General features: G+C 53.9%; 1 protein-coding gene across 6 annotated transcripts in view; it reads left to right on the top strand.

Moving 5' to 3' along the window:
• Positions 1-243: 243 nt before the first annotated feature.
• The window catches only part of SYNGAP1 (synaptic Ras GTPase activating protein 1), an 85,511-nt gene continuing 61,264 nt past the window's right edge, over positions 244-24,490 (top strand). For 5 of the 6 annotated variants that reach the window (XR_008316341.1, XM_053296887.1, XM_053296890.1 and 2 more), the window contains exons 1-2: positions 244-697; positions 23,119-23,237. Coding sequence is in view for 5 of the 6 variants with exons in the window: in XM_053296887.1 (XP_053152862.1) it covers positions 676-697; positions 23,119-23,237 (141 nt within the window). In the remaining variant the exon portion in view is untranslated. The remainder of the gene's footprint in view (positions 698-23,118; positions 23,238-24,490) is intronic. The other variant, XM_053296889.1, reaches the window with a different exon arrangement.

Below are 24,490 nucleotides of genomic sequence, written 5' to 3'. Positions count from 1 at the left end.
GCTGCTGCTACTGCTACTGCTACTGCCGCCGCCGCCTGTTGTGTCCCCACCGCTGGGAGCTGCAGAAGCCCCAACAGCAGGTGCCGGCGGCCGCCCGGGCGGGCGCCTTTAAGAGTGGGCAGCCGGCTGGGCTGGCGCTGCTGCTGCTGTTTTTGCTGCTGCTCTGCGCGGCCGGCTCGGCTGTGATGCTGTCGCGGCTGCCGCTGCACCGACTAGAAAAGGAAGAAGAGGCGGAGGAGGAGGAGGAGGAGGCGGCGGCGGCGGAGAAGGAGGCGGAGGAGGAGGAGAGGAGGGGATCAGGACCGAGCAAGCAGCGAGGCGAGGAGCCAGCAGCTCCAGCAGCAGCAGCAGCCCCAGCCGCGTCTCCCGCAGTAGCAGCAGCGGCGGCGGCCGCCTCCGCCTCTTCCTCTCCTTCCTCCGCCTCCTCCTGGCTCGCCTCCCGCATCAGCACCAGGGACAGCCGCAGCCGGCGGCAGGCAGGCAGGCAGGCGAAGCGAAGCGAAGCAGGGGGCGCCGCGCGGTCGGACGGACGGACGGCGCGGGGGAGGCAGGCAGGCGGGCGGGAAGCAGGCGGCCCCCTCCCGCGCCCTCCTCCTCCTCCTCCGGCCGGCCGACTGACCCCCCTCCCGGCCTGGTCCATGAGCAGCGAGCGCGCAGGCGGCGGCTGAAGGCACCATGTCCTATGCCCCCTTCCGAGGTACCCACCGACTGGCTCGGGATGGACGGGGTGGGGCGGGGGTGTTGCGGGGTAGGGGGCCGGGTCTCGTGGAGGGAGGCGGCCCTCTCCCTCCCTTCCCTGCGCCGATATTTTGGGATCCGGAGCGGAGTGAGCGCGGCGGGGCTGCTGGGGGAGGCTCAGCAGGGCTCTGGGGCTCGGGGTGGGCGAGGAGTGTGGCGCCCCCTCGCCGTTCTCCTCCGCCCTCCAGGCAGCTGGCTGGGCCCTCGGGTCTTGGCCCAGGGGCAGAGGCAGGACGGCGCCGGGCCTGCTGGGAGGCCGAGGGCGAACCCGCAGCACCGCCGGCCACGAGGGCTTCCCTCGGTGGCCTGGCCCCTCCGGCCTGCTCTTGGCTGCCCAAGGCCTCCTGGCCTCCCCTCTGCTGTGGGGCCCGGGCGGCGGGCACTCCCTCCCTGCCCCAGCTCAGCCCTTCGGACGCCGGGGCTCTCTCTGGCCAGCCGCGCAGACCCGCGTCTGCACTTCTAGTGAGCGCCCCCGGAGAGGGAAGCGGCCCCACCAGGCGCTGGCTGCCCGCCTCCGCCTGCTGCCGACCCTTCCGGGCCCCGCTCTGCTGCTTGCTGCCGGGTTCCCGACGGGGATGGGCCGCTTTTCGACCCCCAGCCTCGTGCCCTGATCTCTGCACATCCGCCCGCCCGCCCGCTGGCTCTCGCCCCTGCCCAGGTCCATCTGGCCAGCGGCAAGGGGTGGGAGGCTCAGGCCGCCGGGCTCGGGCTCTGGCCACGGCTGCACTCACTGCGGGCCCCCCCTCGCACCCCCGCCCCAGCAAGCCAGCAAGGCTCCCCCCTCCCTGGTGGTGTGGAAGACCGGGAGGCTCTGCCCCCGCCCGCCCGCCCTTCTTGGAGCAGTCAGTGGGGACGGACGGCCCGCAGGCCCGTGGCTTCCCCCCTGCTGCCGCGGGAGAAGGGGAGCTGGGCAGCGGGGCAGGGGCTCAGTGGCCGAGCTTGGGCTGCCTTCTCAGCCCCCCAGCTCGGGTGGGGGGACGGGATGCTACATAATACATCAGCCGATAGCAGCAGCAGCAAGCAGCAGCAGCAGCAGCACCCGGGGGCGGGCTCCATCCTGCACCACTCGCGCCTGGGCCTGAGGATCGCGGGGCTGCCCCCCCCTCCAGCTGCGCTTCGACTGCTGGAGGCGATGGCCCCCCTCCCTCTCTTTGGGCACTGCTGCAGCAACCCGAGGAGGGGGTTTCGCATGCTTCGGAGGGGCCCTGGGACCCCTCGCTTGGCACCCAGGCCCTGCCGACTCTTCCTCTGGGGTGGAGGGGGGCTGATGTGATGTTGCTAGGCAACCCGGCTAGAGGGATGCTGGGGTGGTGGGGGGAGTTCCAGCATGAAGCCAATTCCCGGAGTGTTGCGCTGCAGGCAGCTCACCCCCTCACCCCCAATACACACCTTCCCCCCCCCTCGAGGAAGAGGCCCCTCTCTCTTCCCCAAGGCACTCACTCTCTCCCCCCACCCAGCCCCTGCACATGAGGTCTCTCACCTCTCCATCGGTTGACCTGAGCAGGGAGAGGAGTGCAATCCGTCCCGGTCCAGGAGCCCCCACCGATTCAATGGGACAGAACACTGTGCAGCACCAGGGTAGCCAAAAGAACAGGGCTTGGGGCGAGGAGATGGTCCTCACCTTCGGGGCCAAAGGTGAGGAGGGACACGGGTTCCTCTACAGAATGGGATGCTCTGCACCCAGTAGTCCTTCTGGGGCAGAACTTAGCACAGTCCTTTATGCGGACGTCCCTCCCCACAGGCTGCTGCTGTTTCTTCTGGGCTGGGGGTTGCTGTTGGTGGTTGGCCTGGATACTTGCATCTTCCTGACTCTTCCGCCTTAATGGAATAAAATATGCCCCTGCCTCCTTCCATCTCATTTACATAGCAACAGAAAAAGAGCCCCCTGAGGAGTAGGAGGGGGAGGAAGGAGGCTCCCACCCCAGCTGGCCTGGGGGTGAGATTTCAGGGGCCTGTCCTGCCGCTGATGCCTGGTCCAGAATGCTGGCAGCATGGCAAGTTGGTGGCATATTTTGCACCTCCTTGTGTCGGGGTGGCTTTTGGGGGTCTCCAGCGGGCCTTTTTGGAAGGGGCTTTTGGACGAAATCCTGTTTGCTAATGATCTCATCAGCGGCTGCTGAAAAAACCATCTGCTCTTTTGCCTGGGAAAGTAAACTTTGCCTGGCATGGGATGCCGCCAAGACCTATGGTTTTTGGAAGAGGTGGGCATTTTTGCCAGCTTTTCCTGCCGATGATTTAAGGAGCTGGTGGGAAAGTCATCTGCCAACCTGACTGGCATCTCAGAGCTGTGAGCGGATTCATATTTGCATGCAATTTGCATATCAGCAGCCAATCCTTTTTACAGAGCCTAGTGTGTGGGTGCTCAGTATCTGCAGGTGGGGGGAGGCGCTGGCAAGGCCTTGGCTTGCTTCTTGGGGCTGGGGGAGGCTGGTCCTCAAGTCGGGCCTGGGCCCTTTCCTCTCCTGGCTTGGCTTGTGCGTAGCAATGGAAGCCCCTTCCCTCCCACTTCACCCACCTCCTGCCAGCTCTTGCCCATCCGTTGGTATCACCACAGGCCCAACCAGTGCAGGGCTTGGCTGGGCCTCTTCTTGGAGGAGTCTGTGCTGAGGCACCTGAGATCTGGCAGGAGGGTCATGGAGCGGAGTGCCAACCTCTCTCTCTCTCTCTCCTACTGGGGCAGATGTGAGGCCATTCCACACACACACCCCTCACAAAGGCCCTGGAAAGAAAGGGCCCTTCTTCATGCCCTGCTAACGGAGCAAAGAGGCACCTTTTAAAAGTGGTGATTTGCTTTATTGAGCAGGGGGAGAGCAACTGGCCCTGTCCATCCCCAGCACAGCATCCCTCCAGTGGCTGTTGCTGCTGTCTGTCTTATGTTTCTTTTTTTAGATTGTGAGCCCTTTGGGGACAGGGAGCCATTCTGTCTATCTATCTATACCGTTTTGGGGACTTTTGTTGAAAAGTGGTCTATAGATATTCGTCCTGTCGTCTTCTTCTGGCCATGTTGGGCACATGCGGGCAGCCCGTCCCTCCTAGCCAGCGTGGACTGCTCTTTGCATTCCAGGCTGATGGAAACAACAACCACCCATTTGGCACCCCGGCCTGTGAAGCTGCCTAGGAGGCGTCCTCTTCTGTGGGCAGGCAAATGTGGGCAAGCAGAGGCTGCTTCTCCTTCCCATAGATGTTTTAAAAAGAGCTGGGCTGGACTCTTCTAGCCTGCATAAGGCTAGACTGGGGAATCAGGGCAGAAACGGGGAGACACAGGAAGGACTCTGGCGAGACAGGGGCACCCTATTGGCAGTGTTCATTGTAAGCCCTGGCGGGGGCGGGGGGGACAGTGCCGACCCGTGTTCCCTTTAACAGGGATTCCCAGGTGTTGTTGACTACAACTCCCAGAATCCCCAAGCAAAGGCTGTTGCAGCTGGGGGTTCTGGGAGTTGTAGTGAACGACATCTGGGAATCCCTGTTAGAGGGAATACTGGTGGCGACCCCCATCAACCCTAAGTGTGGCTTCCTGACTAATTATTTATTGGAGCTCTGTGAAGCTTCAGCCAAAGCTAAATACTCTGCACAGTCCCCTGGCACCATGCGGAACTGATCATTCTCACTGTGCAGCCATGGGCAGGGGTGGTCCTTTAAGGGAAACAGCCCTCTTGAGTCCCTCCCTGCACCATCTTTGGAAGCGTGCACAGAATGCTGGGAAGTGTAGTCCTTCCCGGTGCTTTCCTCCTAGAGCTCCGTCTCTCTTAAAGGGCCCTCCCAGCACAGAGAAAAGCAAAATGCTGTGTGGAGGTCAGCCCAGTGGGAAATAGCTCTCACACGGAAGGTTTCCCCCAAAGTGGCCCCTGCTTGCAGATCACTGCTCTTTGGTATTATTGCTTTCCCTGTAGAAGGGTGCCTGGTGCCATGGACCCTCCTGCAAATTATCTGAGACAATGGGGATATTTGGGTCCCCAAGCGTTTTGTGCTGATTTGGATTAGTGGCTGTGGCTGTGGCTAAACAGTCATCCAGATGCATTGACTGACTGAAGTTTCAAACAGTGAGAAAAGGGTGAGTGGAGAGAAACTATTTGGGGAGGATATATGGTCTTGTGGATGTGAGTATGAATGACCTCCTTTGCTAAGCAGGGCCTGTCTTAGTTTGCATTTGGATGGGTGACTCCAACAAAATGACAAATACATTTCAACGTAAGCAAATGTAAAGTGAAGCATATTGGGGCAAAAACAACAACTCAACTTCAAATATACACTGATGGAGTCTGAGCTGTCAGTGACTGACCAGGAGAGGGATCTTGGGGTCGTGATGGAGAGCTTGTTGAAAGAGTCAACTCAGTGTGTGGCAGCTGTGAAAAAGGCAAATTCCATGCTTATGATCATTAGGAAGGGGATTGAAAATAAAAATGCTAATATTATAATGCCCTTATACAAATCTATGGTGCAGCCACATTTGGAGCACTGCATACAGTTCTGGTCACTGTATCTTAAGAAGGACATTGTAGAACTTGGAAAGGTGCAGAAGAGGGCAACCAAGATGATCAGGAGCTTGGAGCACCTTCCTTATCAGGCAAGGCTACAGCATCTGGGGCTTTTTAGTTAGGGACTACAGGGAGACATGATAGATGTGTATAAAATTATATATGGAGTAGAGAGAATGGACAGAGATATGTTTCTCCCTCTCTCACAACACTAGAACCAGGAGTCATCCCATGAAAATGAAGGTCAGGAAATTTGGGACCAACAAAAGGAAATACTTTTTCACACAGTGCATAAATTAATCTATGGATTTCTCTGCCACAGGATGTGGTGATGGCCACTAGCTTGCATGGCTTTAAAAAGGGCTTAGACACAATCATGGAGGACAAGTCTATCTGTGGCTGGGGACTATAGGCTACCTCCAGCCTTAAGGGGCAAGATCCCTCTAAATGCCAATTGCAGGGGAGCAAGAGCAGGTGAGAGAGCGTGCCCTCAGCTCTTTCTTGTGGGCTTCTCAGAGGCATCTGGTGGGCCACTGTGTGAAACAGGATGCTGGACTAGATGGGCCTTGGGCCTGATCCAGCAGGACTGTTCTTATGACAACATGTGAGCACTGTAAGATATTCCCCTTGGGGGATGAGGCCATAGGTCAGTGGAAGAACATCTGCATACTTGCGTGCAGAAGACCCCAGGTTCCCTCCCTGGCAGCATCTCCAGATAGGGCTGAGAGAGACTCCTGCCTGTAGCTTTGGAGAAGCCGCTGCCAGTCTATGTAGATAATACTGAGCTAGATGGACCAATGATCTGACTCCGAATAAGGCAGATCCCCCAGGGATCTGTACTGGGACTGGTGCTTTTTAATTTATTCATAAATGATCTAGAAGCAGGGGTAAGTAGCGAGGTGGCCAAATTCGCAGATGATACCAAACTCTTCTGGGTAGTGAAATCCAAAACGGATTGTGAGCAGCTCCAAAAGGATCTCTCCAAACTGGGGGAGTGGGCGACAAAATGGCAAATGCAGTTCAATGTTAGCAAGTGTAAAGTGATGCACATTGGGACGAAAAACCCCAGCTTCAAGTATATGCTGATGGGATCCGAGCTGTTGGTGACTGACCAGGAGAGGGATCTTGGGGTCGTGGTGGACAGCTCATTGAAAGTGTTGACTCAATGTGCGGCAGCTGTGAAAAAGGCAAATTCAATGCTAGAGATCATTAGGAAGGGGATTGAAAATAAAACGGCTAATATTATAATGCCCTATACAAAACTATGGTGCGACCACACTTGGAGTACTGCGTACAATTCTGGTCACCACATCTTAAAAAGGACATTGTTGAACCGGAAAAGGTGCAGAAGAGGGCAACCAAGATGATCAGGGGCCTAGAGCACCTTTCTTATGAGGCAAGACTACAACACCTGGGGCTTTTTAGTTTAGAAAAAAGACGACTGCGGGGAGACCTGATAGAGGTCTATAAAATCATGCATGGTTTGGAGAATTTGGAGAGAGATAAATTCTTTTCCCTCTCACACAACACTAGAACCAGGGGTCACTCCATGAAATTGATTGCCAGGAGGTCTAGGACCAACAAACGGAAGTACTTTTTCACACAACGCGTGATCCACTCGTGGAACTCTCTGCCACAGGACGTAGTGAACTTGGGACCTTCTGGGTGCTAAGCAGATGCTCTACTACCACTAAGCTACGGACCCAATTGGCTTTGCTTTCACCCAAAGCAGAGAGCGACAGAGGCCAGAGATGGGATGGGCAGACGCTGTGGGGGTGCTTGGCTTCCCAGCTTGGGACTTGACCAGCCTTCCCTCTAACAGGGATTCCCAGATGTTGTTGACTACAACTCCCATAATCCCCAAGCAAAAGCCAGTACAGCTGGGGAGTTGCAGTCAACAACATCTGGGAATCCCTGTTAGAGGGAACGCTGGACTTGAGCCAGACTGAGCTATTGGCAGTTTTTCAAGAACTGCTTGCCCCCGCCCCCCCCATCCCTGCACAGTCCCAGCAAGCCGAGGATTCAAGCAGCTGAGAGCAGTGAGCAGAACTGCACCACCCCAGTGTCGCAGTGCAAGCCACTAGCGAGCCAGTGGTCCCCAACCTGGGTTCCTCCAGACATTGCTGAACTACAACTCCCAGCATTCCCGGCCATAATAAATGGTAGCTGGGGATGCTGGGGGTTGTCGTTCAGCCACATCCGGAGGAACCCAGAGTTGGGCACCACTGATCCAGGTCCTCTGTCAGTTGGAGGGTTCTCCGGGGTGCCTGCACACTCACCTACCCACACATCCCCTTCCTGGCCAAGACAAGCCTGGCCACTTTGCTCACAGGCCAACATAAGAACAGCCCTGCTGGATCAGGCCCAAGAAGGCCCATCTAGTCCAGCATCCTGTTTCGCACAGTGGCCCACCCAATGCCGCTGGAAGCAAGGGTGTAGCTATAATTGAGCGGAGGGGTTTGAAGAACCCAGGCCACCCAGCTCCTGAGGGGCCCCCAGCTCCACCCCTCCCTGTTTTCTTCATTATCTCCTTCACTCCGAGGGGCCTCTGGGGAGAGGGGTGAGCTTGAGGGGCCAGCTTGAAGCAGCGCTGAGAAAAAAAATCTTGCCTAAAAGCCCTGCAGATTGAGTGGCTGCCAGTCAAAACAGACCGTACTGAGCAAGATGGACCAATGGTCTGACTCAGCAGACGGCAGCTTCTTGTGTTTTCCCATTTGGGGCACCACATTAGGGAGGGGAGCTTGCTTCGTGGTAGCCAACATGAACTGCCCCCTTTGCTGAGCAGGGTCTGCCTTAATTTGCATTTGGATGGGTGACTTACATGGAAGCCCCGTCCGATCTTCCCCTGAGGGGATGGGGCCACACGTAGCTCAGTGGCAGCACCCCTGCTTTGCAGGCAGGAGGTCCCAGGTTCAATCTCTGGCAGCATCTCCAGGTAGAGCTGGGAGGGACTCCCGTCCGAAATGCTGCAGAGCGGCTGCCAGTCACTGTAGACAAGACTGAGCTAGATGGACTCAGGGTCTGACTCGGCATAAGGCAGCTTCCTAGGTCCCCATGTAAAACCGCCACCATTTGTCAATGGGAAAGGCTGATTCAATTCAGCAAAGAACCCACACTCCAGGTTGCCACTCAGTTAGCTGGCAGGAATGCCCTGAGATGGGTCTTAGCACAGAGAGCGTTTTGATCAATGTTGAGGGACCTGGCCTGGAACTTGCAACCCTGAACCTGTCGAGTTGTGTTTATTCAGAGATCAGGGTGGTGCATTCTGTCTATACTCAGGAGCACTGTCTACTTTTGTCTTACCATGCATGTTTCAGGGCAGAGGGATGTCCCTGAAAAGAGATGGAGGACTGAGTCAACATGGTCCCTACTAGACCCAAGTCCTGTCTCAGATGGAGAAGCTCACTCCATGTTATATTCAAACAGCCTGTCAAAGATCCTCAGTGCTGTGATTTAGCAAGAGGGGGGAACGGACCAGAGAAGTGGTGGGACTCTTGACTCTTTTCCCACCCAGATTATCTTCTCTGATCCATATCATCCCCTCTGCACATCTGGAGCCTCACCTGAGGAAAAGGTGCTGAGGGTGACCAACTTGGAGCAGAGAAACAGCAGACAGGGAATGAGTTAAATGCCATCACTGGGAGGGAAGAGAGCTGAGTAAATGTGTGCCGTCAATTCGATTTTGACTCCTGGCGCCCACAGAGCCCTGTGGTTGTCTTTGGTAGAATACCGGAAGGGTTTACCATTGCCTCCTCCCACGCAGTATGAGATGATGCCTTTCAGCATCTTCCTATATTGCTGCTGCCCGATATAGTACCTGCAGGGATTCGAACCGGCAACCTTCTGCTAGTTAGTCAAGCATTCCCCTGCTGCGCCACTTAAGGTGATGTTGGTCTTGAGAAGTGAGCATGAATTTTTCTTTGCTAAGCAGGGTCTGTCCTGGTTTGCATTTGGATGGGTGACTGTGTGTGCATGCTGCAAGACACTCCCTTTAGGGGATGAGGCCATAGCTTAGTGGTAGACCCTCTACTTGCATGCAGGAAGTTCTAGATTCTCTTACTGGTGTTTCCAGGTAGGGCTGGGAGAGACTCCTGCCTGAAACCTTGGAGATCCACTGTCAGTCAGTGGAGCTAATACTGAGCTAAACAGACTAAGGATCTGACTTGGTAAAAGGCAGCGTCCTGTGTCCTTATGCACTGCCACCACAGACGCTTCTCCACTCTAAATGCACCTCCTACGAGCTGCTGCCCTTTTAAAAAACAAACAGCCATGGGTAAAAACTCTGCTTAACTTGGCAAAGGGACACCTTTTTAACGTGGTGATTCTCTTTATTTAGCAGCAGCGGGAGGGAGCAACTGGCCCTCTCCACCCCCAGCACAGTATCTCCAGTGACTGTTGCTGGTGTCTATCTGATGTTTCTTTTTAGATTGTGAGCCCTTTGGGGACAGGGAGCCATTTTATTTATTTATTATTTCTCTGTGTAAACTGCTTTGGGAACTTTTGTTGAAAAGCGGTATATAAATGGTGGTGGTTGCTGGTTTGGTGGTTGGTTGTCTCTGTGACAGGGCTTGAGAAATCCCAGGCACCAGGGAGCTGTGGTGCCTAGAAATTTAAAAGTGGCATGAAGACTAAGATATTCAGAGACAGAGTTTTTTAATAGAATCTTTATTTGTCCCAGGCACCCCTGTTTCTGTTCTAAGTTATCTGTAAAGGGGATAACAAGAAGCTCATTCACTCTCCCCCTCCACAGTGACTGTCACCAAATCCTGTAATTTTGTCAAGTGTCGCAGCAGGGAAATGGCTTGACTAGCAAGCCAGAGGTTGCTGGTTCAAATCCCTGCTGGTGTGTTCCCTGGACTATGAGAAACACCTATATCAAGCAGCAGCAATATAGGAAGATGCCGAAAGGCATCATCTCATACTGCGCGGGAGATGGCAATGGTAAACCCCTCCTGTATTCTACCAAAGACAACCACAGGGCTCTGGGGGTGCCAGGAGTCGAAATTGACTTGACGGCTCACTTTACCTCTACCATTCTCTGGCTCCTAGATTTTGGGGCTGGCTCCTAGTTCCAAATAAAATTTGTCAGGACCTGCTCTGTTATATGCCATTGACATGTAGTTATCCCCTCCAGTGTAATTTTAAAGGCACATCTGTTATGTAAAGGGAGAGCCAGAATGGTGTGTATGGATGGGGGAGGGGTTTAAGGAATTACTCCTCAAATAAACCCGGCTTCCTTGGCCCCAGCTCAGTCTCTCAGCTGCTATTTCCCTTTAGTTTATCACAGCATCAGAGATGCCCCTTCTCTCAGGAACACCACATCCCATTTCGGGATGGCCGCCTCCTCCTCCTCCTCCTCCTCCTCCTCCTTCTTCTTGGTAGTCTTACACACACACCTAGGATGCTGTGTATAGTTCTGGTGGTCACTGCACCAAGTTGAAAAGGATATTGTAGAGCTAGAAAGGTGCAGAAAAGGGCAACCAAAATGATCAGGGGGCTAGAGCAGAGGCAGGCTTACCCCTGGACCTCCGGGCCAAAGTCTAGGGCCTCCACACCCCCTGGGAGCAGTGGTCCCTCTAATTTTTTTCATCTCTGTGCGGAATGAGTTTTGTTCTGGGCAGCAATAGCAAAGCACTTGCATTCAGAATTCCTGATTCAACTTGAGCGGGATCTAAAATTAACTGAGTGGACATCAAAAAATGTGAGTGCGCACACGTACGCACGCCTTACCGGGAACAGTGCCTGGGGGCCTCCAAATCCTCTTTAGTCTGTCCCAGGTGATGTGGTCACCATGCCAAGCGTGACTGTTACCTGTGCCAGGCACTGGGCGTGACCTCTGCTTTAGAGACAGGGAGGAAAGAAATATGTGGGATAGGAATATGTTAAGTTGCGTGTTGAAATGCATATTTACATAAATATACCTGTTGTACATTCTTACATTCTTGTGAGTCCAGTTGCTGTTTGGGCCCCGCTCAAAAACCCACGTGTTAAAAACTCTGCTTGTGTCATGGTGTGTGTGAGTGTGAGAGGAGGAGTGTGTATGGAGAGGAGAGCTGGTCTTGTGGTAGCGAGCATGACTTGTCCCCTTAGCTAAGCAGGGTCCACCCTGGTTGCATATGAAAGGGAGACTAGAAGTGTGAGCACTGTAAGATATTCCCCTCAGGGGATGGAGCCACTCTGGGAAGAGCATCTAGGTTCCAAGTTCCCTCCCTGGCTTCTCCAAGATAGGGCTGAGAGAGATTCCTGCTTGCAACCTTGGAGAAGCTGCTGCCAGTCTGTGTAGACAATACTGAGCTAGATGGACCAATGGTCTGACTCAGTATATGGCAGCTTCCTATGTTTGTGTGTGTGTGTGTGTGTGTGTAGGGAGATGATGCTTAACTTGCAGCGGGGGTGGGTGGGGGGCCTCCAAGGCCTCCAAAGGCCTTTAGGACCAGGCTCCAAAATTACCTCAGTGCACCTCTGGGCTAGAGCACCTTCTTTACGAAGAAATAATACAACATTTAGAAGGAAGGCGGGTGAGCAGGGGACATGATAGAGGTGTATAAAATGATTCATGGTGTGGAGAGAGTGGATAATTTTTCACCCCGTCTCATAGTATTAGAAACCCCCACACCAGTGTCTCTCACTAAGTTGTGTAATTTAGTCAAGTGTCCATAGTCTGGCACCTAGATTTTGGGACTGGCTCCTAGATCCAAAGAAAATCTGCCAAGCTTCTCTCTCCCTCTCTCTCTCTCTCTCTCTCTCCCTCTCTCTCTCTCTCTCTCTCTCGTAATATCAGAATCTGGGGTCATCCGTTGAATCTAAGTGCTGGGAGATTCCAAGGAGACAAAAGAAAGTACTTCTTTACGCAACGTGTCGTTAAACTATGGCATTCGCTGCCTCTGGGTGTGGTGATGATGGCCACCCATCTAGACGGTTTTAACATGGGATTAGACAAATGCGTGGAAGATAGGCCTGTCAGTGGCTGCTAGTATGGATAGCTATACGTAAGGATCAGAGGGGGAATGCCCTGTTCCTGCTGGGGAACACCAATGGGAAGGGATGGTTTCCCTCTTTCCCCACTGGTGGGCTTCCCTGATGTGCCTAGTGGGCCACTGTGAAAAGCAGGACTAGATATGCCTTTGGCCTGATCCACCAGGGCTTTTCTTATGTCCTTTGCAAAAGAAGAAGCAGGAGGCAAGCACCCAATCCTCCTGGAGTGACATTTCCCCCCCCAAGGAAAATGAGGAGGAAGTAGGGTGCAGTGGAGTATTTTTTCCTTGGGACCTACAAAGTGCATCATGTTGTGTACTGCCTCTTTAAGAGGCAAGCCTTGGGAAGAGAAGGCCTTAGGTCTTGTGGTAGCAAGCATGAATTGTCTGATTTGCTAAGCAGAGTCTGTCCTGGTTTGCATTTGAATGGGAGACTACCTGTGGGCACTGGAAGATATTCCCCTCAGGGGATGGGGCCACTCTGGGAAGAGCATCTGCCTGCTTGCATGCAGAAGGTTCCAAGTTCCCTCCTTGGTATCTCCAAGACAGGGCTGAGAGAGACTTTTGCCTGTAACCTTGGAGAAGTTGCTGCCAGTCTGGTTAGACAATACTGAGCTAGATGGACCAAGGGTCTGACTCAGTATATGGCAGCTTCCTATGTCTCTTATCATTCAACTGCAAAGTTGCATTTTCCAGCAGAAACCTGTGTGAGTGGTTGGGCCTGTGTGATCTCCTCAGGGGCTGACCAGTCCTAGGTCCAGAAGGACTTGAAGCCACAGATAGGTTGTGCTTTGCTAACCCTAACCAATCTCTTACTCACTGGGCTTTTCTAGCACGTAACAAATTGGTTAGGGTTACACATTAGAATATAATGTGAATATAATGTCAATATAAATATAATATATATATAAATATATAATATATAAAAATATATAAACCCTACTTATATTAGTATCAAATAGTTACGTTATTAGAAGATGTCCCCTGTGTGCTGCTGTTCTCGCATATCTGATATTCTGGTGATGAACAAGGGATCTGCCTGCTGCAGAGACATCCTGAAGCTATGAGAACAGCATTCTGAGCCCTGAGTGGGTCACGCCCCCACCCACCCACTTTCCTCGTATGGTTGCTGTGGTTAAAATGGCTGCACTGGGCCATACTAAAGAATTTGATGTGAGTCAGCCACCATCTCGGGATTCTTGTGGTGAAAGGCACATTACCTGGAAGCCGGTAGAACAGAAGGTGCAGAACAGATGTATGCAATTCTGCTGACTGACTGTGTGGAGCAGAATTGTTGGTGGCAGTTTGTTCCCTAAGATCACCTGCTAGACTGAGAGAGCTGTGCTGAAGGCGCTTTTCAGCGCCAAGTGTCCCTCTCTCTGACTCCGAGGCCTCCTCACTGACGTCTGTGAACAAGATAAGGCCATCTGGCACTGCCCTCACCCGGAGCCAGATCTGGCTTTTGCTACTGTGTGGCAGGCAGCGGTACCAGCCTCCCCAAAGTAGGAAATATTTGCCACATCCAACTCCGTTCCGCCAGTGTCCTGGTGCTCCATGAAAATCCAGAATCTGGTCTTCAGCAAATGTGAGGCTCCATTGCGCCTTCGTCAACAGGATCTTGTAAGTGAAGTCTTCTCTGTCCAGGCTGAAGTTGTGGGAGGCAATAGCGAGGCTGACCTTCCAGAAGAAGGGTCACTTTGAGAGAGAGAGAGAGAGAGAGAGAGAGAGAGAGAGAGAGAGAGAGAGAGAGAACACTCCAGGAAGGAGTTGAACCAGAATAGAATTCCTCAGCCCCAACAGTACCCCTAAGTGAGAGGGACAGAAATGGTACTGCGTGGAATCAAAGTGTGGACATTATTACACCCATAGGAAGAAATGTGTGCGGTCCCAAGAAACAGTTATACATTGACAAAAATTGAGGCAAGAGGAGGGTGAAATGATTGTGCGCTAGTTGTGATCTACCCACATCATGTGCCCAGTGCTGTATGGAGAGTGGAGGTAAAACACGTTCCGTGCTGCCCTACCCAGATCATGGCTCACACACGATCACTTTCCCCTCCTCCCCCCTTGATTTTCCTCCTCTCTTGCTGAATGTTTCCATGGAGCATGCACAGGGCTTGGAGCCAGGCAGGAGGCTTCTCCTACCCAGCTGTCGGCCCATGAGAATTAGCCCCACCTCTCTGTCCAGAGCCTTTGTGTGGTGACGGTGGTGGTGGAGGAGCAATGTCCTTGGGGCCCAGGGGGTGCAGTTTGCAGAGGGGCCCATCTGAAACCTGGAGCCAGCCCTCCTACGGTGATATTGTCAAGCCACTGAAGGTCTGACTGTGGACCTGGCAGACCCAGGTCAGAGGGTCCAGAGGCAGCAGGTGAGCTCAGCTCAGGCTGGCACTGAGTGTCGGGACAGGAAGTGTTGTCGGGACCAGGCTGGGTCGAGTGGCAAGCGAGATGAGGCAGGTCTGTGCCATTGCTCAGTTGAGTGCCAGTGGCTGTTCTGTGGAGTTGCCAGGCCCTGATTGGCCCCTCGGGTCATCCGGGGTTGAACAGCTGCAGTACCGCTTCCGGCCAGTACCCGAGTGGCACTGCAGTGCAGCAGAGAGGACGCTTACACCTTCCTCTGCCGGGGGAACTGCTGAAGCGGCATATGGAGGAAAGCATCAGAACCCTGCTGCCAGCGTCCCTGGTCCGAAACCCCTAGCATTTACAAATGTGTGCTATGGAACTGTCTATGGAGCGGTCCAACGGAGGCTATCCCTTAGGGCCGCAGAAAGGGATTGCAAAAGCCTTAAGGAATCATTTGCGTCTTTGGGATAGTGCCTGCTCAGAGAGATTGGAGCAATTAGCCTGTCAGTTTCCACGTGTGAATGCTAAGGCGTCCGGAATTTACAAGGGGCCGTCCATGACCTCCTCCATGGAGTCTGCAACAACACCCATCTGCATGAAAGCTCCCAGTGCCCCCAAAGACTGATGCGGAGCTGGGTCACCTCATTACACAAGGAGGCCTTGAGCCAGTTGTACACACAAGCCAAGCTGACCCATGGCTCCTCTCCCCAGAGCCTGCCATTAACCAGTCACCAGTGTCCTCGCAGTAAAGGGAGGGGGGTTTTTTTGGTTTGGGTCTTGCCAAATGTGACCCAGCTCCGTGACAGTGCTGTGGGTGCCCGAACTATTCTCCAGACCTCGAGAAGCTTTTTGTGAGAACTGCCTCCACCTGAAATTTCGGCAGCACCAGAGACAGGAACATAGGGAGTTGCCTTATACTGAGCAAAACCCTTGGTCCATCTAGCCCAGTCTTGTCTATGCTGATTGGCAATGGCTCTACAACGTTACAGGCAGGAGTCTCTCTCAGCCCTATCTTGGAGATGCTGCCGGGAACTGAACCCGGGGCCTTCCGCATGCAAGGCAGATGCTCTGCCCCTGAGCTGCGGCCCGATCTGATTTTTCAGTGATGTATGGAAACACAGCCAACAGGCATTCCTGAGGTTGATGCCTCTTTGGATCAATAATGGTTCCATCTGCTGAACAATTCAGAGAAGTTCTACAGAAATGCAGTGTCTAAGAGACCAAAATGCAGCCAGGTTCTTCACGTGTTCCGTGTATTGCGGAATTCCTGCCACATCTTCTTAAAAAGAAAAAGCCAGCACTGCGGAATCCTTTCCACACTTGCGCGATCACGATGATGCTCGGAGGAAGTGGCTTGCCAGCAAGGTGGAGCTTTGCACTGCCTCAAGAAGCTGGCGGCTTTGGACTATGTTCTTGTTCACATGGATGAGCAGAGGCTTCCGCCCCTCACGTGCAGTGCCTCACCATGTGGGGAAGAGGGCTGGCCTTGCAGTAGTAAGCATGAGTTGTCCCCTTTGCTAAGCAGGGTCCAGCCTGGTTTGCATTTGGATGGGTGACTACCTGTGAGAGCTTAGCGGGTGGGTCTATAGCTCAGTGGTAGAGCATCTGCTTGTGTACAGAAGGTCCCAGGTTCACTCCCTGGCCGCATCTCCAGGTAAGGCGGGGAGAGCCATGCCAGTCAGTGTGGACTGTGCTAAGCCAGGTGGACCAAGGGTCTGACTCAGTATGAAGCAGCTTCCTATACAGCCACCCCTCATCAGCTGAGAGGGTTCTGTTCCTGGATAACACTGCGGTTGGCAAATTTGTGGCTGGAGAGCCATTGAAAGCAATGGCAAATGGGGTTAGGGGAACTGTGGTCGCGGAAGGGCCAAAAAACAAGGTAAAAACAGAAATAATCACCCCTGACCCCTGGAAATGCCCCCCCGAGCCCTAAAAAATCACCGAACCCCCCAAATCACCCAAACCCATCACCCCTAACCACCAGAAACAACCCCCTGACTCCCAAAATTACCCCAACCCCCACTTTTTAAAAAAATTGCCAAAGCGTGGATATTCAGGTCGCAGTTGGAGAGACCAGTGACAATTTCCCAGTCGCGGATTCTCAAATCTGCGATTAGGAAACCCGTGGCTGGAGAGGGATGAGTGTATTCCAATGTGGGGCTGAGGCCGTGTTCTCAGTTGCCCATGACTGGATGGCAGAGATGCATCTATTGAGCTGGATCTCACCCTTTCACTTTCTTGCACTCCATGGCAGAAAGCGCCTTCCATCTGCAGCAGGCACGTGGAACTCACGGAAGGGCCCCCTTCTGTTCATGTAAGGACCCTTCCCATGCATGCAGCTCCCCTTCCATGAACAGAAGGAGCTTCTGGGGGCAGCACCATGCGGCAAAAAAGGTTAGGATCCATCTGATGGTCTTTTCTTCTATGACCATGCTCTCAGCCAAGAGAAATGATGCCCAGATTGATACAGAAGGGACACAGGGACATAGGAAGCTGCCTTATACCAAGTCAGACCATTGGTCCATCTCACTCAGTACTGTTTACATGGACTAGCCGTGGCTCTCCAGGGCTTCAGGCAGGAGTCTTTCTTAGCCCTATCTTGGAGATGCTGCCAGGGACTGAACCTGGGACCTTCTGAATGCTGTAAGGGGAATATCTCACAGCGCTCACATATTGTAATCCATCCAAATGCAAACCAAGGCAGATCCTGCTTAGCAAGGGGGACAATTCATGCTTCTTGCCGCAAGATCAGCTCTCCTTTGAAGCTCTGATGTTGCAGGAGTGCAGACATCTCACCACTATGAGTATGGTTGTTGCACCTTTGAAATGGAAACAGACCGTCACACACTTCTTGGGATTTTCACAAGATTAACCCACACCTTGTAGTTTCAGTGTTAGAGCATCAAGCTTAGTACATCTGCAGGGGCGTAGCAAGGTTGGAGTGGGCCCAGAGACAAGATTTTAAAATGCTTCCCCCCCACTGAAGCTCAGCTCATGAAGTTAAGAAATCTTAAATGAGGCTGAATAGTGGTAACAAAAAGCATAGTAAAAATATATATATAGGTTTTGTAAATTGTGGATGATGTAAGTCATTTAATGGTACCAGAGAAAGACATGCTGTTCTGGTAGCTCTAGGTCTTAACACTCACATCGATTTCAGAGGATGAATACAACTGAAGGAAACCCGGGTGGGTGCATGGCTGGGGGAGTCAGTCATGTGACTTGCCTCTGGGGGGGCCCCCAAGGCAGTGGGCCCCCAGACAACTGTCTCCCCTTGCCCTATTATAGTTACGCCCCTGTACATCTGACTACAAGTTCAGATGCCAACCAGGGGAAATGATTGCAATCATTGATTGCGGACCACAATTGTGTTGCTTCTCTACTGGGGGAAGTTCTTGTGTCAGAATCCATGCCAGAATCCCCACTTCAGGCTGAATAGATTCCCAGGAAGATGGCAAAAGAGCCTACCTAATGCTATGACTTCATCGTGGGCCGGTTCTCACAAGTGAAAAGTGGGTCAGAGAAGCGTCCTACCCGGCGTTGGGAGCTGTGTGCACTCCCAGTTTTCAGTTGTGTGTTTGCAAAAAGCAAGGTAGAAAGTGGGGGGCGTGATTGTGTGGGAGGCGGGAGCTGGGTCAGATGGCACCGTCCCACTCAGCACTGGTACCCAGCATATTACTGAAGGTGGGGGAAAAGCCATTTGACCCAGCTCCCGCCTCCTGCACCATCACATCCTCCTACCTCGGTTTGCAAACACACAGCCGGAAATCGGGAGCGTGCACTGCTCCTGAAAACAGGTAGGATGCTCCTCTGACCCACTTTTCACTCTGGAGAACCATTGCCTTGTTTTTATTAGCCTACTTTCCAGGAGGCTTATAAGATCACCTGGCATTCCGTGTGTCCGTCCGTCTGTGTGTCGGTTCATGTGTGTGTGTCTCCCCCACCACCATCAACTTCACAATGCCTGGACTAATAAGAACCAAACTGGGTACAGTTGTAGGGAGGGACACACAGGGACACCTCAATGGGGTAGCTTGTGATGATGTCACCCACCCCAATTCAAGAGGGCAGATGTGTGAACGTTTGAGGTGCAAGTGGAACCGATTTGAACCAAATTTGGTACAGTTGTAAGGACACGTAGGGCGTAATTTGTGATGGTATCATCCACTTTGATTGAAGATGGCAGGCGCGTGAATGTTTGAGGCACAAATGGGCTAAATTGTGAACTGCCTAACCAATTTGTACATTTGGTCCAGTTGTAGGGATAGTGAAAGCAAAGTAGGCAGATGAGTTCTTATTAGGACAACTTGTTCTAATTGCAAGCTGCCTTCAGTGGGCAGGATTAAAGCCCTCAGAGGAATACGTACCCCAGCACATGTGTTCCCTCCCTGAGTTGAAAAACGAGCGGAAGCATTCTCATCAGCAGGAACTGTTGGCCCACCATGGCAAAGGGCTCCTGAGGGAAAGTAGCGGGGTAATTCCAGAGCAGGAGGCCAGATCGGACAGAGGCGGCTACCTGGAGCACCCCTGGGCTGTGTGCAGAGGAAAGCACTGGGCAGGAACTGTGTGGGGAGGCCTGGGAAGGGTTCTGGAGCAGAAAAGGTCATGGATGCATGCAGCCCCGGCTGTGCTCTGCTCTGCGACCCACTTACTGCTCCCAGAGTCCCTTGGGGAATGTCCAAGAAGCTGTGGTCACACACCCACGTTGGCTTCCCCTCCCTCTGGTTTCTTCCAAGATTTTGCCCACTGCAATTTCATCAGGCTCATCATAGGGAAGCTGAATGGATGGTACAAAAAATGTACGTCAGGGGATTTTTTCAGGGAACTGAGCAACAAGACTGGCAAGATTCCTGTGGGTGCAGCACGCTGCTCCTTCCTTTACAGCTGCTCTCAGTGGCTGGGAGGCCACCCCAGGACATGGCTGGATCCTAGCCAGGAAAGAGCAGGAGCTTGCCCCTCTGTTAACATTCAGAACTCTGCGTGCCTTTCCCCCATAGGAATGGGTGCTGGGCCACTGAGGCTCATCTTGGGGTGACCTGATGGCTCATCTGGGATGTGCGTACTGATGGGAGGGGCCTCAGAGGGTGGGGCAGGGCAGGGCAGGGCAGGCTCCACTTTGGGGGCAAGGGTTGGTCAAGAGGGCCAGCTGTACCTCAAAGGGTTCACAGTGAGATGGGATCACTGTGACTCCAGCTCCTGCCACAAAAGATCGGGGGGGGAGGGGCTTGCCAGAGCAGAGAGGAGCAGCAGCCACCTCCAGAGGTGAAGTGAATGGACCCCCTCGGGCTTTGGACCCTCCGTCCAGCTGCCCTTTTCCACTTGAGGTCTGGGACTGGAGGGCACCCAAAAGCTGGCCTTGAGATCTGGGCGTGCCGTTTCCTTAAGAACAGAAGAACAGCCCTGCTGGATCAGGCCCAAGGCCTATCCAGTCCAGCATCCTGTTTCCTTCAGTAGCCCACCAGATGCCTCTGAGAAGCCCACAGGCAAGAGGTGAGGGCTTGCCCTCTCTCCTGCTGTTGCTCCCCTGCAGTTGGTTCTCAGAGGCACCTTGCCTCTGAGACCGGGGGGAGGCCTATAGCCACCAGACTAGTAGCCATGGATAGACTTGTTCCACACGCAGGGGAATCCATCCCCTGCCCCTGAGCATGGGCTCCAGGCCACAGCTGTGTGCAGGGGGTGCCATTTCCTTTCCCAGAATCCTCTTCAGGCCACAGGTCTAGCCCTGCTTGGTCCTTTCCCCTTCAGCAGAGCCAGAGGTGGCCTCCTGGGATTAACAGGGGTGGGGGTGGGGTGATTATTCCAGGGTGGCTTATGGGAGGTGCTTGGAGTCCTGCCTGATGGGCTGGTTCAGCTGGGCTGAGACCAGAATTGAGGGCTCTCATTCCCTTTCATGGAGCAGAGAGGAACTGCATGTATGAAGCTGCTGCAGGCTGAGTCAAAGCCTTGGCCTGTCGGGCCCGCTCTTGTCCCTTTCCCAGCCCCCCTTCTCAAGACACTTTTTCTTGGAGAAGGCAGGACGTGCCCCTGGGACCTCCTCCACTGAGCGAGGAGCCTTCATCAGTCTAGGCCGGCTTCTAGGGAGTCAGGCCGTTGGTCTCACTAACCGCAGACTAACCCTCCAAGGCCTGGACCAGAGAGACGGCTTTCCCACCACCGTTGCTGCCATCTTCAACCCTTTTTTCATGGAAGGGGATGCTGCTGGGCATGAAATCTGCTGCCTTCCTCGGCAAACTTGCATCGCTAGCAGGGTTCACGAAAGGGCAGGCAACCAGCTTTGCCCCCTTTTCGCAAGCACTCTTTGCTAATTTCCTCTTCTGTGATTAGTTCAAGATTTTGCTGGCCTGGAGGATGAAAAGCCTCCGTCTCCTGCTGGGTGATTGTATTCCTTCCCTATAGAAATTCTGAGACTGGAATTGGTGGAGTGGCAGATGGCGATGCTGTGCATTAGCAAATTCCAAATGGGATGGAGGTTTTGGAGGCTGGAGGGTTGCTGCTTCAACAAGGGGCAGGCAGGTGGCAGGTTCTCTGTAGATGTCTGTCTGGTCCCGTCCCCCCTGGGGTGATGGAAGGGGGTGTCCCTCTTAGTCCTCCTGCTTCTAGCTGGAGCTGCTGGGGTTTAATCCTGCTGCTGCTGGATACCTCAGAGAGAGCCGGGGGGGCGGGTTTGCCAGAACCTAAGGGGTATACTCGTGAGTCAAATGGGCCGTAAGCCAGAATTTGACTTTTTAAAAAGCCAAATCTGGCCACCTAGCTACTGTTCTCAGAGGGAAGGGTAAGGCTCTTTCCTGTCACTGCGAGAGCTGAAATGTCTTCTAAGCTGTTGGCTGTCCACCCCCACCCCCAGCTTTGTGTCATTTGCAGATTAGATTAGCCTCCCCTCTACTCCTCCCTCTTCCAGGGCATTTAGGAACACGTGGGCAGAGCCCTGTGGCCCTCCACTCGCTGCCTCCCTCCAGCCTGGTGTGGAGCTATTCCGGAGCCCTCGCTGGGTGCCGTTGTTCAGCTCGCTGTGAATCCACCCAGCCGGAGTGTCTTCTGGCTCACATGCTATCAATTTGTCAGCACGGATATTGGGGGAGATCTTGTCAAATGCTTGGCTGCAATCCGTTGTGTGGCCTGACTTGCATCCCTCGAGCTCGGAGGGGTTCCAACGGTGCCTGGAGGACTCTTCTCTCTGCAAGAGCCCTGACCTCTGGCCCGGCAGCCTCTGGAGGAATGCTCGTGTTTTGATGGACTTCTTTCTTCCGCTTGCCTCCTCCTGCGCTGGCTGTATATTTTAGGGACCTAAAAATATCCCGCAGTCTCCGAAAACCAAAGCTTCCGTTCTCTGATGGCCCCACCGGCTTGGAAGCCTTCCTCTCCCCCCTCAGCCCCCTTGCAGACTGCACAGGTGACCCTGCTCCGCTGGCCCCTGTTCGGAGCTGTGGCCCCACCAGGTGGCCCATCTGCTGGTGGCTGTTTCTGGCCACGGGAGGGCAGCACTGTGCCGACCGAGGCCCTTACACAATTCTGCATCCTCCACCCCCACAGGAGACTCCAGAGAGAGGGTGGATGCAGGGCGGGGTGTGTGTGTCTCAGGAGGCAACCTCTGGAAGCCTACCAAGGGGGGAGGGAAGGGTGCCCCTTTATCATGATGATGATGATGATGATTACTATTTAAAGTATATGCTGCTTTTCGCTAGAAAAATTCTCAACTTGGTTTCTGTGGCAAGACATTTAGGGCCCGCACAATTGGTTTCAAGTTGCCACCTCAGAGTGGTGCTCACAGCCTAGCAGTAGCCCCACACAAACTGAGACCAGCCCCGATGAAGCTGGTCGGCTGGGGCCTACCCTTGACGGCTGCCGGTTTGGCTTTGGCCCATGGAAGTAGGGAGCTGGCAGAAGCAGAGCCCCAGGGAAGTGGGAGAGGCCTAGCTTCAGGCTGTGGCGGGATATCAGGAGGAGCCCAGGTGGAAAGAGCAGGCTGAACGTGCCCCCCCCCCAAAACTAATTGACAGCTCCTGCTGCTGCATTTATCTTCAAAGGAAAAGGCAGAAGATGGGCTGCGATCCCAGATTCTCTGTGCAGTATGTAGTGTGGGTAAGGCCTGGTGTGTGTGTGTGTGGGGGGGGGAAGCACTTTGGATCGAGGGACATAGGAACATAGGAAGCTGCCATATACTGAGTCAGACCCTTGGTCAATCTAGCTCAGTATGGTCTTCACAGACTGGCAGCGGCTTCTCCAAGGTTGCAGGCAGGAATCTCTCTCAGCCCTATCTTGGAGATGCTGCCAGGGAGGGAACTTGAAACCTTCTATGCTCTTCCCAGAGCGGCTGCTCCATCCCCTGAGGGGAATATCTTACAGTGCTCACACTTCTAGTCTCCCATTCATATGCAACCATGGCAGACCCTGCTTAGCTAAGGGGTCAAGTCATGCTTGCTGCCCCAAGACCAGCTCTCCTCTTTTAAGGAGAGGAGACCTCTGAGGGCTGCTCTGTTCCACATGTCAGAGGCTGGCAAGGAAGCCGCCAGGAGTGCAAGGGAAAGGAAGGGGATGGGGGTGAACATGGGTGCATGTGTTGGTCTCCTTAACTCTGCCCTTTCCTCCTGCAGATGTGCGAGGGGCCCCCATGCACCGTGCACAGTATATGCACTCCCCTTATGACCGTCCCTGGAACCCCCGATTCTGCATCATCTCCGGGAACCAGCTGCTGATGCTGGATGAGGAAGAGGTGAGTCAGAGAGTGGGGCTCCCATGCGGGTGTGTGTGTGTGTGTGTGTGTGTGTGTGTGTGTGTGTGAAGAAGCAGCAGCAGGAGCTGCCAGGACACCTCCGGGCCCAGGAAGGGGAGTGCCAACCAGGTAATCCCAAGAAGGCTTTGGGTTGAGATTGCTGTACTAGAGTGACCGAGGAGGTGGCCTTCTCCAGGCAGGAAGATGGCCAAGATGGAAGAGGGGGAGGGGGAGACCGGAGTGAAGAGGGAGGGAGGAGGTTCCCTCACCCCCTGAGTGCCCCACTGTGCCCACGGACTGAGCTTCCACACTCCCCCCGCCCCGGGTCCATCCGCTCTGAGGCACAAGGCCCTCCACCATCTTGGCCTGCGCTCACAATAGCACCTACCATGAGCCCAGCAGGCTTCAGAGGGTTTGAGAAGAATTAGATGAGGAAGGCCAGCTCTGTCACATGGGGGACCTCCCCCCACCAGCTAACCTGCTTGCCATAGCTACTAAAGGTAAAGTGTGCCCTCGAGTCGGTGTCGGCTCCTGGCGCCCACAGAGCCCTGTGGTTTTTCTTTGGCAGAATACAGGAGGGGTTGACCATTGCCTCCTCCCGCACAGTATGAGATTATGCCTTTCAGCATCTTCCTATATCGCTGCTGCTCGATATGGGTGTTTCCCATAGTCTGGGAAACACACCAGCAGGGATTCGAACTGGCAACCTCTGGCTTGCTAGTCAAGTCATTTCCCTGCTATGCCATTGGGTAGCTCCTACTTGCCACTTAAGCCAAGGATGGGCAGCTGGGGCCATCCCTGCCTCCCAAGCCCTGCTCCCTCCTCTTCTCATCGGCTGCTTTCTCTCAAGCTTGAGTCCCAAACAAGGGCCTCTCCACCCCCATCCCACCCACTGGCCTCCTGTGGGATGTCATGCTTTGGCAAAGCAGCTCCCATTATACACCTCACCTTTTCACTCCCAAGAAATGGGGAGGTGGGTGTGAGCAGTGGAGGCACCCCCAAGAAGGGTGGGCCGCCTAGTCAGTTTCTCCCTCCAGGAGGAGGAGAAGGCGGCCTGCCTGCTTCCCTTCCCTCTTCCCTCCCTCCCCTCCCTTGCCAAAAGAAAGGATGGAAAAACAATATTCCAGATTAGTAGGGACAAGAAGACAGACTCAGATGCAGTGAGAATTGCTGCTTCATTTTATTGATTTACTATATTTATATTTGCTCTTCCTCCAAGGAGCTCAGAGTGGTGTACATGGTTATAGTTTATC

Source organism: Hemicordylus capensis, chromosome 2 (assembly GCF_027244095.1).
Source record: "Hemicordylus capensis ecotype Gifberg chromosome 2, rHemCap1.1.pri, whole genome shotgun sequence".
NCBI classification, from domain to species: Eukaryota; Metazoa; Chordata; class Lepidosauria; order Squamata; family Cordylidae; genus Hemicordylus; species Hemicordylus capensis.
Note: the sequence above shows the minus strand (reverse complement) of the source record. Positions and strands in the feature narration are given on the sequence as shown.